Raw genomic sequence first — 13,741 nt, forward strand, 5'->3', positions numbered from 1 at the left:
TGGATACATGGCTTTGATTTCTTTATCTTTCCTTGTGTTGGGCCGCGCGTTCATAAGTCGGTGACACGGGGTACCAAGCAAGTTGCAGTAAATTCGGGATATAAGCAAAATCAACGGGGTTCCACTTTCTATGCTGAAATCAGATGAACTAATGTGAGATTGTGGACTCTAAGATTGTGAGTATGAAGTTATACCTTGATGTGCCGGGGAAAGTGTTTTTGATCGGCTCCTCTAATGTTAAGGTGCCGATTTGAAAATGGTGGGATGCCGTTGAAATTTGCATGGCTCATGCACTATACTTATAGAATGGTATTTATGGCCGGCTCACTTAGCCCCACACGTAGGGATGTAGTGGCTCTTATCTGTCGCCACCACCCCCTAAGACATGCCTTGAAGTAGGGCTGTGGTGGCGACAGATAAGAGACAGATTGTAAGAGAGAGCTAGCACAGCCCTATATGTGGGGCTAGGCCCGACGGGCGGGACGAAAATACCGGCTACCACAGCCCTATGTGTGGGGCTAGGCCCACCGGGCGGGACGAATATACCGGTACATACTGTACATGTACATGTTAGCCCCACCATGGAGAAATAAAACACATGTGGCACTAACTCTCACTCCCGATCCATCCTTGGGCTACATACATGTACATGTATACTTATCAGACTTGTCTGAAGAAACCCAATAATCTGGCTTCCGAATTTTCTCAGCAAAGTTTCACTTCTTTTGGGCATGTTATTCACTTTCTGATGGCTGTTATAATATTTTAAGGGAAAATTAGTGTTCTCTGTATATGCATGGAGAATGGTATATGGAACTCTTTCCAAACAAGTTATTATTGTGAACAAATTACATGTACAGTACATGTACATGTATTTCATTAAACTACACGGAATCATTCTGTCAGTGTTTATTAAATTAGCCCAAGTTTTTTTTTTCTAATTTTCTTTTTCCATCGTAGGAATTATGTCCCTTTGATTGGAAATTTAACGCAATGTGCGTGCATTTAAATAAGGTACCCCACAGTTCCGGGGGTACTTTAATACGCACAACACACATGTACGTACGTGTATGCATTTTATTGAAAGTACCAAACATATTCACCCAACATGCCCTTTGAGCCCAGTTTGAAATCTTCTCCAGCCTCTCTGGGAAATGTTCTGTACATTTATTTAGCTATCACAATTCTCCAGTGTTACATGTATATGGTTGTACATGGAAATGCTTGTGTCCTTGAAACAGTCCTTCAGACAATTTCATGTTATTACAGACAGACAGACTTGACTTGTTTTCAATGCAAAATTTACAAGGTGAGGTAGAATTTTCTCTACTGATGAGAAGGATGCCTCTATACATGTACACAGTGAGAATAGGCCTTTTTACAAGTCTTGGGGTTGATGCAGAATTGACATGGTGTTGAAACCGTACGTGTTTGTACATGTAGCATTTCACAATCGATAATGCTCAACTACACGCCAACCCTGCATATTGACCTTAAAACTGAATTTTTCCCCTGCTTCAAACCAGGATTTGGCATTTTAACCTTGAATGAGACTTTGCAACTGGACTGAAGCTCCCCAGTCGATGTTCAAAGTGGTTTTGTGAAACGAGCAGGTCAGGGTTCTCTTCTGGTAGGGCATTGCAGAACTTTCTACTTGTTATTGGATTCAGTTACAAGTTGGTCTATGACATGCATACCACTATGGCAAATGAAATATCATTTAAACCCTCTGCACAGTGCGTACATGTATGTACAGTACATGTTAAATTGAGGATGTACATTAAAGTTTTTTCTCTTATTTCCCTTTACAGTTTTGTCATTTTGGCAAGCCTTGAGAAATTAGAGCATTTAGAGGGATGATGAAATGGACAAATTGTGGAATGTCGGGATGATGAGGAAATTTACACAAATGGCACCATGGTTGAATTGTTGAAAGTAAATTGTTCAAGCTCATCTAGAGTAAAGTTGGTTTTGCCTTGGAATGAAATAACCTCATCAAAGTCAAAACATTTGTGAAAAGACATGAGGATGAATGTGATGTCAAAAAAGTTACAGTTGTAAAATTGCAGCTGGAGTGTTATTTGTGTTTTTATTTATTTTATTGTAAATTCAACAGCTCCACAGTGACTAGCAATAGAAGATTGATACTACACAGCTACCTTAAGGAAGACAGCATCATGGTTCACTCTAGTGATGTTTATTTCATCTATAATAATGAGGATGAAGATTTCAAAGCCTATCTTGCAAGTAAGATCTCCTTAAACCCTTGCAAATTTATCATTTTTTCATCATTTAAATGGCTAATCAATCAATTTGTTTTTATTGCATTGAATCAAATGTGCCGGAAAGAAAAAAAATAAATGATTAAACCCAAAAAGTAAAACTCAAAGTGTATTGGATGTATTGTTTTGCTTTCTTCTCTGTCTTTGGTTCAGTATTGTATTGATTTTTTTCACATTGACATCATTGCTAATTTTATTACTTTTTTCCTCTTACAGAAAGGTTGGAATCTGACAAACTGTCAGTATGGAGTGGGTTAACATCTGGAGAAGGATTGATTGATGCAAAGGTCAGTAAATAGTCCAAAGTTTCCTGATCGGATTACCAATGGTAATTTGATTAAAAGAGAAAGAAAAAGATAGGTTATCTGAAACATTCCATACATGATGTAGTTACTGGCTGTGGATAATTTGCCATATCCCAGTAATTACTGAGGTACAATGAATTGATCACAGTAGTGAGTTAAAGAGTTACTTAGTGTACTTTGTTAATACTCAGTTGTACATACATGTAGATACATACTACATGTACTGGAAATATTCATTTTTGTCAACTGAGTATAAGTAAAGATCACAATGACAGAGATATTGTTAATTTTTGATTAAATTACAAATGTAGAATTATTACAGTAAGATTTAATTTTAAAGTTGTCAGTCTGTCTTTTTTATCCCCATCTACAGGTGGTTGTTATCATCATGAGTTCTTCTTCCACTCTAGATAAACACTGTAATGATGAGGTATCATTGGCTTACATCACTGATACACCTATCTTCCCTGTTACTAGGGAGACTTTTGCAGAGTTGGAGCCAAACCTTTCATTCTCCCTGTAAGTCTCAAGCCCGTTAGATTTTTTATCATTTCATTTGGGGCATTATAAAATTTTATCCAAACTTTTCAGATTTCTCCAAAATCCAACTTCTTGTTTGGGAAGATATTGAAGATGAGAGCAGAGCCCAGATTCCATTGTTGTGCGCTTGTGTTCAAATTCAGTGGTGTATTTGCATTGCATAAGAAAACTCTCTGGTTAAAATTTCTAGAGAATCAGAGTTAACCGGTATCATTTTCAGACTCGTTCAGACTAAATGTGGAACCTAAACATAGGAAAAGATGTGATAAGTTGTGCAGATAAAGACAATGAATTCTACAAGTTGGTGAAGTTAACTGTTTGTGCATGACAAGTCAAGGAAGTGTACACTGCCCAGGTGGCCTTCCTTCTCAAATTATGGACTCCATATACATGTACATGTACATGTACAATGTAACAGGTATGAAACAGGCTGAGCTATGGATGCAAAGGAATTACAAATTAAAATGTACAATGGAACTTAGTTTTTATAAAGGTCGTTATTTTGTAACAAATCATATTGCTTTCACAGGAGGCTGATGGTTGCCAAGCTGAATTGGATGTTCTTTGACAGCGATGAGCAAAAAGAAGCTAATTATCCAGTGTTGCTATCTTCCATCCGCTCAGCTGTTGCTATGGTAAATGAAGAAACTGGAGAGGAACAGGAGACTCAGGAAGAAGATGAAGAAACTCCACAGGTAAAAGGTCATAGGTTAACCTCAGAAATAGTCAAGGTAGCATCTTAATAAACTCAGCTGCCTAGAACTCTGTCTAGGCCTGCACCCATTGGACATATACATGTACAAAGTGATATGCTGATGGTAGATGTACATGTAACTATTGCTGTTGAAGCTTGTTTCTGAATTCAGCATTAGTTTATACACTGTACACTTGTACAGAGCCTAAACGAATCCCCGTGGGCCATGGATCGCATGTCATTAAAGAGCACCTCTAAGGAAAATATGTTTTCTCTGATTTGATCTGCGTCATTCGGAGAAAACAAGGGGAACCCTCACCCTGTGTTCATAGTGGATAAACCCTTGTGCATATCAAACAATGCCTGTAGCCATTGTTTGTAGCCATTGTTTGGCATGCACAAGGGTTTATCCACTATGAACACAGGGTGAGGGTTCCCCTCATTTTCTCTTTTTTCTCCGAATGACGCAAATCTACATTCAGAATTCACAGCTTGGCATGAACAGATAAAAAGCCCTTTTTGGCTTGTTGTAGTGGATCTCTTAAAGACAAATGACACTGCATTTGATTTGGATACTTCTATACTTATTTGAGCAGATAAACTCAGAGAAAACATGTTTTCTTCAGAGTTGCTCTTTAAATTAGCCAACATGTTGTGCGACCACAGCTCCTCTTGCTGGCTTTTCCACATAGTGCGCTGTGCGGAAAAGGCTTTGTTTTTCTGCTTTTTTTTTTTTACTTTTTTTAAATTTTATTTTAGCATTATTTTTTTTTCTTCTTGGTCTGCCCGCACTTTTTCTCATCACCTCTTTGAGCATTAAACAAAGTCATATGACTATGAAACTTTACACACTTAAGTAACTTTTTTATAGCAAGGGTCTCTTCAAAAACATGACATCATAACGACCTCATCACCTGTTTTGTTGTGGAATTGAAACTATTTAATATTTTCCCATATATTTGTACACGTTTTTCACTAGCAAGACTAAGGCCCTTTTTTCGATCTGACTCAATACATACACATTGTATTAGGTCCACACTCGGTCCTCAGGGTAGACAGGGTCCAAGAACAAAATCATCATCATGACTTCACCACGTGTCACGCGACATGGCATTTAAGGTGTAAATTTCAGAGGCCTTTATCTCTTGAAGTTCACGTCCAGTTGGGTTGAAACTTTGCATATGTGACCTGGCATGACAAAATGAGCATAAAGTCACATTCTGCTCTTTTCAGTTTTGAGGGTTCACAGTCAAATATTGAAGTGGAGGTCAATTTTGGCATTTTGTAGTATTTTGAAAGAGTAACCCTCTATTTACATGTAATTCCAATTTTGTTAGCAGGATCAGATATTTAAAAATGTCATTTTCTCAGCAATTTTGATGATAGCATTATTTGTGCCCGGTCAGAAATGTTGAAACAATGTTAGAAATAAAGATGCAAAGCTGCCAGAATAATGCCACACTGTCACCTCATACTTTTACCCAAAGTGTTCCATGTACATACCATTGGAAAGCTCTCTTTCTGCTGATTTAAAAATAACAATATCTAAATTTTTGAAAATTCCAAGTTTAAGCTCATTTTGTTGTGGCCTGTCACATATTTCGAAAGGGATGTAACAAAGACGAAAATGGACCACATGTGATGATGATGTCATCAGGTACCAAGTCACCTGACCTTAAAGGTACACTCTTGAAAGCTCTATGTCTTCTTAAGTACATGTCCCATCGGGTTGAAACTTTGCAGATAACTAGAAAGGGAAGGGAAAAAGACGAAAAATGCTCGCATGTGATGATGACCTCATCAGGTGCCAAGTCACATAACATTAAAGGTGCACTCTTAAAAGCCCTATATCTCCTGAAGTACGTATCCCATCCAGTTGAAATGATGCAGGTAACTAGAAAAAAAGGATTGTAGACGTAAATTGCCCTCATGTCATGATGGCGTCATGGAGTGATAAGTCACGTGACATTAAAAGTGCACCCTTTAAAGCCCTCTATCTCCTGAAGTACATGTCCCATGATTGAAACTTTGCAGATAACTAGAAAGGGAAGGGATATAGATGAAAATTGACCCCATGTGATAATGACCTCATCAAATGGCAAGTCACGTGACATTGAAGGTGCAATGTTTAAAGCCCTATATCTCCCAGAGTCCATGTGCGATTGAATTGAAACTTTGCAGATACCGGTTGATGGAAAGGGAAGTGTTATGGATGAAAATATTGTGACATTTAATGTCCATTCTTTAAAGACCTATTCTCTTTTTCATAAAAAACATTCAAAATGCGGAAAAGCCTTATGCTTTGTTCTTGAACAGTTATAAACTTCTCTTTTGATGTAGGGATTTTTAAAGAATTTATTCAGGCATTGTATAAAACAGAACAAATATTTGACATTGGTATGAATGACTTCATTCCACTCAGCCGTGCCAAATGTTCCACTCCATTCAGCATTACTTAGAGCTCAGAATGGAATGTTCCGTCTGTTACTTCATTCCACTCAGCCGTGCCAAATATTCCATTCAGCATTACTTAGAGCTCAGAATGGAATGTTCCGTCTATTACTTCATTCCACTCAGCCGTGCCAAATGTTCCATTCAGCATTACTTAGAGCTTAGAATGGAATGTTCCGTCTGTTACTTCATTCCACTCAGCCGTGCCAAATGTTCCATTCAGCATTACTTAGAGCTCAGAATGGAATGTTCTATTACTTCATTAAATTAGTCATACCATTGCACTTATACATTTATATTGTTTGTATATAAGTATTAGTGTTCTGTCTGCAATTCAATGACTGATTTTTAGCCAGAAATAATAATTCTGTAAGCTCTGTTCAAATGATTGCTTTTAAGAGGAAACAAATATGAGCAGTCCTGATATTGTTTGATAATGCCTGTTTTAGTTTAATTATTTTAATCTTTTAACAAGATATGAAACTGTGACACATTTATATTCAGGCATGGAAAGATAGACCCAACACAGCTGTGGTCATCCGGGAGGGCAAGGATTTTTGGGAAGATAAATTTGGTGATACCTCTGAAGTCCCATGGATAGAGTTCCGAGACAAATTCCTTGAAGTGTACAAGGATCAGATGGTGGAGCAATTCACGGAAGACAAAGTCCAGTGGTTGACCAATCTTCTGTACGGAGATGTCCTTTTGCTACGCAAGGTTGTGACGAAGCACACGTATGAGACATTCTGCAGGCACAAGCCAAATAAACCACGAGATCCTGATCGTTTCTATAATCGGCTGATCAGCTATGCCAAGGGCTGTATAGCAATGAGGGGTGTGTTTAACATGGAGAGCACTGTACGCCTGGATGCTATTCAGAAGTTAGGTAAGAAAACCCTGAATGGAAGGTATTATGCTAGGAGTGCAATAATAGCTTAAATTGACATGTAAAGGATTTGATTCCCGAAACACCCCTAGGTCACTAGTATTCCGTGGCATTTAAAGTGCATGGGCATAAATAGTTCTCTTCTTTCTTGCCCTAAAAATTGATCAGATCACCTGATGAGTTGGTTACTAGTCAACATCTTTTTCATCTTTCATATTGGTGAAAAACCAAGTGTGAGTTGATTCATGCTAGTTTACTCTACAACCCTTGCCTCTTGCATACACAGCACCTTTTCACACAAGCAACAACTTTCATATGAAATGATGAGTAAAGTATTGATAAAACAGTTGGTTTCATCTTATTTTGAAATTCAACTGTCAAAAGAGGCCAATTTGAGGAAGTTTTTTTCTTGTTTCTTAATCAAATAGGTCAGTTTAAAACTCAAGCCGTTGTTTCATCATTGTTGGACTTGTCTGATGAGAAGGATGCAAATGTACGAGCCGTTGCTGCTATTTCTCTCGGAAAAACAGGTAAAGCCATCATAAACGTCTCGCTTACTTTGCTTATAACCGTCAGATAGCGCTAGCTTAGAGATTATGTTGCTGGATAAGCAGTACTGTTGCTAGTTTTCAGGCTTAGCACGTTTGTTGCCAAGTTGATGAAGCTGGAAGTGTACATGTATTATCAGTTGAATTGATCCATCACACTAACATGACTAACTCGCATCATTGTTTTGAACAAAATGTTCACCAGTTTCTAATCACTGACTGAGTTGATCATTAAACAATCGATAAAATGATTATCGCTAAATTGACACCCGTGTAGCGGTACATGTAAGTGGGTTTTGCAATATGCAGACATGTTCATTTTATTCATAAAACAAGTGTTTGATCTTTGCTTCGATGTCAAATACGTCGGGTAGTTTTCAACAGAATCAACCTTGGTCTGTTGAATTGGTGCAATTGATTGATTTCTTTCAGGTATCAAGAGTAGGCGTGTGTCACAACGGATGATAAAACTCCTCTCTGACGAGGATCGGTTAGTGAGAGAGGCAGCCTGTATTTCTCTTGGTCATATGCAGATTGAGTCGGCTGTACCACACCTTGTTAATGTCTGGTGAGTTCTTAAGAATCTGTGTTCTTACATTCAGTCAGTTCTTACACTCTCTGATCCTTCAAGTTCATACCCCATGATCGTCGCTGCAATTTTTCCCTGGTAATCTGCCTCCTTAAAACGTCGTGTACTGCAGTATAAGAAGTTGAATATTCATGCCATTGTTGGTGCTTGGAATGATCTGAAAACAACATCAAATTTAATGCTTAATGATTTGGTGTGACAAAAAAAATTACAAACATTGCATGGATAATGGAAAAGTGTATCTAAATCTTAAAAAAAAATTATTCATGACGGCAAAAGTAAATCTAATACAAGATACTTTTCTATTTCCTGGTCACTGCGACAAGTTGCAGTTAATTGCCAGGAAAACTCCGCAAATATTACTGGCCCCACTTGTCCAGCTAAGTTGCAGGCAGGACAGGCATTTTTGGAATGTTTACTATTGTTCGTCTGACCTCTGACCAGGCGGCAATGATCATCAAGCACTTTGATATGCCAGAGTTGTAACTCCTCATGTGTCCTTCCTCCATGATATGAACCAGGCATCAGCATCAACAGTAGAAGGGTTAATGCACTTTGGGCTTGAGGCCTCGGGTTGGAATTGTACTTTGTAGTGATGAGTATCACTTGAAACTGAAAGCTCCTTACAGCCACATTAAGGAATTACAGAGAGAGTTTTGTGTATTAAAGCAATACTTTTAGGTTGCAGTTCTACTTGTTAAAGGTTCTGTGCATGAGGCACATGCAGATTAATTAAACTAATGAGGTTCCATGGTTAGTTCAGGAGCAAAGGAGAGTGCATACACGTACATTTACCCCATGATAAATAGTGAGAGAGACTGACAGAAGGCGGTAGTAATTTGAGTAGGTACACAACAAAGATTCCGGAAATCACATTACCTTCCCCCACCTCTTAAAACAATTACCCCTCCCAATAAATTAGTCTTCACCCGTAACCTTGACCTGTCTTCATCTTGTGAATCATATTTACAGGAGAACAGAAATTATTTCTCATGTGAGGAAAGCAGCAGAGGTAGCTCTTGGTCTCATCAACTCAGATCGTGCTAGGGAGGCAATCAAGATGACTGAGGTACTGAGTAGAGAAATGAAGGAACTCTCCACTGAATAAAGGCGACATGCTTCTTGAAAAAAACAGGAATAAAGGTCCATGTGCTCCCAAAACTACATCCAAAAGTGCAAGTAAACCATCTGAGATTATGTAAGAACCTGCTGTGGTGTATGTAAAGTGTACGTGTTTCTGTTCCTGATGTAGAGATATTAGACGTGATTGTTTAAAGATGTACTTGGGTGAGATTGATTGAACCTGTGGAGTTAATTGATCTTTGCATAATAGCTCAATTCAGCCATCAGCCATTCCTTCTTAATTTAGGGTTATGGAAGATTGTTTCCAAAAGGGGAAGTAAAGTTGGAGATTGCATACAGAATTGACCAATTGCACAGAGCCATCTGGGGATTATGTAGATCAGCTGATCATGGACAACATCCATGTAGCTACTTGTGGAAATCGCTGTCAACAAAGTCTAAGTACTACAGGTGCCTTTACATGTTAGTCAACAGTCTTTCTTTATATGTTCATGTATATCGGTCTCTACTTCCATTTGCTAATTGGACTATCAGTGGAAGACAGGTGTAATTTTAATGTATTTTATTTGTAATGTATTCATGTGTTTCCATACAAAATCAATTTTTAATTATTGTTCTCTTGTTTGGTAAGGTTTCTCTAACGATTTGAAACCGAACCATCACATGAAAAACTTTGAATACGCATGGAGGAATAATTTTACGTTAAACCACATTATGTTTCTTATTTTACCACCTCGAATACATGTACATATTGTGTAACTGTGCCACCTGACTATAAATAGAACAATAGTAATAGGAGTTTATGTACATAGCTCTGTACATGTAGCTACTTTCATTCGTCAATGTACATAAAATTTTAAGAACAAGATGTGACAGTGTAGTCAGAGTGGTTTTACGAGGTGTCTGAACCAGTTTGCAACATCTTATTTCTTGAAAAATAAAGTGACAATTTTTCATTTGCTTGTAGATTTCTGTTTACAGAGATCAAAACTACACCTGTATATTCTTATATCAACACTGGGTAGGTACAAGAACACATGTATACATTCTGCATATATTTATCTTAAAGTGATTTGAGAGATTCTTTTTGACAGAAATCTCTGCAACTCTTTTACACCATTGTGCATTTATAGCCCTGCGTATCTTTTCTCATTCCAGAGTGTATATAGTGTATATCAATAATCATTGCTTCAAAAAGTACTGAGTTTGAAAAAGTATTGTGCCTTAAAAATGTACCATACATTTAAAAAAAAACCAATAAAGCTGCTGTGAAAGGAAAACGAAGAGGCACCTGTAAGATGAGATAACCTTCATGGATAAATACATTATTACTACCATGACAAGGTACATGTACATGCATCTACACATTAAAGTGTTAACAGTTTGCATTAATAAAATAAACATCTCTCTGTGTAGAAAGCAGTCAATTATTTAAAGACTCATGATCTTACCTTTTCTGTTTGGTACTTGTACATTAGCACAGCTTTCTATCCAATCCTTTCTCACACAACATCCCTTTTTGAATGAACAAGATCCTTGATTTTCTGTGGCATTCAATAAATCTTAATTTTAAACCTGGACTTTGGAAGTTAGAGTTTATCAGCTGGCCAGAACATTGACAAAGATCTCAAAACCTACTGCTCTTAAAGAATAAGATGAGAGCCTCTGGTCTCTTGGAATTTTAGAGACAAATGTATACCTTCATGTATATACTGTACACGTACACCTGCAATGCAAATGCTCTGATTTCATTACACGTATACACCTACAATGCAAATGCTCTGTTTGATTTCATTGCTTTCTTCAAGGTTCTCATTTCAGCTTTTGTTTTTCAATTAGCATGGCTCCCAACTTTCATTAAAAAATCCATTGGGGTCAGAGCTAACAATAAAATCACATTCTGGAAATAATACAGCAGTTAATTACAAGGTTTTCCCTAAGAGTTGCTCACCATCACAGTGAATGTCATTCTTAATGAGGCATTAATGTGCATTTTTTGTCAATGGGGTGTATTCAATTCACAGGTGTAGAGAGGATTGGAGAGGAGTGACATATTTATGTACATGTAGTTGGGGCAAAAAGTTTACAAACACTACATGTACATGTAGTAGAAACAGTTTTCTTCAATTTCCCGTTTGAAATAGTTTGGCCAACTTTTTCTCTATGAGGTCAGGCAAACCGTATCTCAACGTAATGTTCGTAGTGTGTACTTCAATTGAAAATACTTTTCAAAAAGACATTTATTAGGGTTCAAAATATTAATATTTCTGAAAAATCATTTTGTGAAAATTTACATCTACCCCCTCGCTGTTGTTAAAAAAACACTTCAAAAAGGAGTCCACTGCAACTATGAGATGTGAAAAAATACAGAAAGTGGCACTAGATATTAGGGTTAAAGTATGTAAATTTGATTTTTTTGTAAATAAAAATATTAATCATATATGTGTCTCTGGGTGTTTTTATTTGACGCTTACACCATGTACAAATAAAGACCCATCGTGTCTGTACTCACGAAAAGAAGAGTTGTAAGAATGACTGAAGTTATGAAATTCAAGGAAAACTGTTTTGTTCTACCAGGTGTATGTAAACTTTTGCCCTGACTGTAGGTACAAGTATGACACTGGATCAGAGCCCAACAACGTACACTAGGAGATACTCGTTCATTGTGATGGAAATAAATGACACAGGGCATTTCTCTCAGCTTGTGTCACATCAGGATGCCAGAAATCAATCATGAGAACCACTCTGGGTCCTTTGTCATCTCTGCCATCATGCCTTGCTTCATGAAGGAAGGAATCATCAAACAGTAGACACTTGCCTTCATGCCACTGTCTAGATTGATGGGCTACAGTGAGAGTACAGTTAGCTGGAATATGCAGACCTGCGGTGGATACAAATAAACAAGCAACAAACTGAAAATAAATGAATTGGAAATACAGCTTGGAAAATGGACTTTAAACCTGAACCAAAATATGAAGACCAGATCACACTATGGATATAATGGCTCAGAGTTTGAAAGGCATTTTTTCCCCATTACATGTACCCAACTACATGTACATGTAACTTTTTGACACCCACAAATCCATATGTGCCCAGCTTCTAACAATGCCATCTCTAGAAGTCAAGTTACTCACCAAGGTGACAACGAATCCTCACATTGCATGGACCATAGTGCTCTGTAATATGCGTGCCAGCCTCCAGCACGGAAAACATTGCATTCCCAAAAGCACAGTCCTTCATAAACACTTCAAGATTGTCAAGAATTGCAACTGTCTTTGGACACTTGGAACAGTTATCTTCCATTCTTTTTCCCTGGTTGAATAAGTGGAACACACTCCACAGTCCTTCTGGTACATTGTTTTCAAGCCATCCTTCAAAATTCTCAGAGATATTTTGCTCAGTGAGAAGTTCTCTATATTCCTGTTTGATGGCTGGCAGTGCTGCTTCTAACGTCGATATTTCAGGAATGAATTCCTCATAGTCATACCATGGCTTTGCAGGCAGACTTTGGAGAGCAAAAACATTAGGATTCTGAAGTGAAGTTGACCCCTGCATGTTTTGAGATTTGTCTCTGCTACTGCCAGATTTTAACATATTCAAATCATTCTCAACAGAAAGTTGAAGTCGCACTAGAGCTTCCTGTTCTTCACACTTTATTTGAGAAATGTATTTGAGAAATCGCTCCAAAAGGTTGGATGTCAACCTTTCATAGTTCTGACAACGAACGCAGTTTGAAGAAGCACACTTTGAGAAGTCATCATAGTTTGCACTTTCTCGCCTTTTCGTTGTGTTCTGCTTGTGTGCAATACCTTTCTGTCTCCAACTCAAATAACACTGGACAATCACTGTGATTAAAAGACCACAGCAAATTGTAAAGAGCAGTGTGAGGCGATAGCTGTAAAATATGTCCTGTAACATGGCTGAAAATTGAAGTCACCATCAAAGGCAGTCATTCATCTGCACAAGACATGACACAAAGAACTGGTGGCCAAACGGAGAAGCCAGTTGTAACGCAGCTTTATATGTAAAATCTACATGTACATCATGACCATACCTAGTCTCGCAATGCAATGAACAAACAGGATGAATGTGAGCCTAGCTAACCTTTACTGTCACAGCTGACAGCAGCAGAACTAGTAAAAGGACATGTAACAACATTTGGCCGGGGCCTAGAGGCTCTTTCAATTATTCAGTTTCAACTCCTGAACTGAGCATTGATAACTTTTCAAGTTCGTAGTCATCTAATTGAATATTCCACCAGCAAAGAGGGTATCTTCAACACAAAATGTCCATAGAAAAACTACGTAGGCAAACTTATAAGTTATAGGAGGCAATGGGCGTCGCCATCTTTGAGAATGGCGCC

The 13,741-nt window shown here is 37.8% G+C and overlaps 2 protein-coding genes across 3 annotated transcripts; one reads left to right on the forward strand and one right to left on the reverse strand.

The window, feature by feature from the left end:
- The first annotated feature begins 14 nt into the window (after positions 1-14).
- Positions 15-10,800, forward strand: LOC110985406 (uncharacterized). The gene is made up of 10 exons (XM_087140707.1): positions 15-176; positions 1,527-1,613; positions 2,117-2,247; positions 2,499-2,569; positions 2,961-3,106; positions 3,657-3,822; positions 6,777-7,158; positions 7,587-7,688; positions 8,139-8,274; positions 9,268-10,800. The coding sequence occupies exons 3-10, from the start codon at positions 2,178-2,180 to the stop codon at positions 9,401-9,403; spliced, it is 1,209 nt and encodes a 402-aa protein (XP_086996833.1). The 5' UTR covers positions 15-176; positions 1,527-1,613; positions 2,117-2,177; the 3' UTR covers positions 9,404-10,800.
- asphd2 (aspartate beta-hydroxylase domain containing 2) lies at positions 9,926-13,735 on the reverse strand. 2 transcript variants are annotated; one of them, XR_015426306.1, is made up of 3 exons: positions 12,513-13,735; positions 11,144-12,259; positions 9,926-11,104 (listed from the first exon to the last, which is right to left on the reverse strand). XR_015426306.1 is itself a non-coding variant. In XM_087140708.1 (2 exons), exons 1-2 carry the CDS (start codon positions 13,294-13,296, stop codon positions 12,039-12,041), a joined length of 1,005 nt encoding a protein of 334 aa, XP_086996834.1. In that variant the 5' UTR covers positions 13,297-13,735; the 3' UTR covers positions 9,926-12,038. The 2 variants fall into 2 exon arrangements, 1 of the variants encoding a protein (XP_086996834.1); XM_087140708.1 differs by having other exon boundaries at positions 9,926-12,259.
- Positions 13,736-13,741: the final 6 nt, after the last annotated feature.

This window comes from Acanthaster planci, linkage group LG09 (genome assembly GCF_054643075.1).
Source record: "Acanthaster planci isolate LZ-2023a linkage group LG09, COTS_SCS, whole genome shotgun sequence".
NCBI lineage: Eukaryota > Metazoa > Echinodermata > Asteroidea > Valvatida > Acanthasteridae > Acanthaster > Acanthaster planci.

Excerpts from the sequence above, each read along its gene's own strand:
- LOC110985406 (XM_087140707.1), top strand. The coding sequence starts at position 2,178 with ATGGTTCACTCTAGTGATGTTTATTTCATCTATAATAATGAGGATGAA. Across the intron at positions 3,107-3,656 it reads CCAAACCTTTCATTCTCCCT|GAGGCTGATGGTTGCCAAGC; the intron begins GTAAGTCTCAAG and ends TTGCTTTCACAG. Across the intron at positions 7,689-8,138 it reads TATTTCTCTCGGAAAAACAG|GTATCAAGAGTAGGCGTGTG; the intron begins GTAAAGCCATCA and ends GATTTCTTTCAG.
- asphd2 (XM_087140708.1), bottom strand. The coding sequence starts at position 13,296 with ATGTTACAGGACATATTTTACAGCTATCGCCTCACACTGCTCTTTACA. Across the intron at positions 12,260-12,512 it reads GAGGATTCGTTGTCACCTTG|GTCTGCATATTCCAGCTAAC; the intron begins GTGAGTAACTTG and ends TATCCACCGCAG.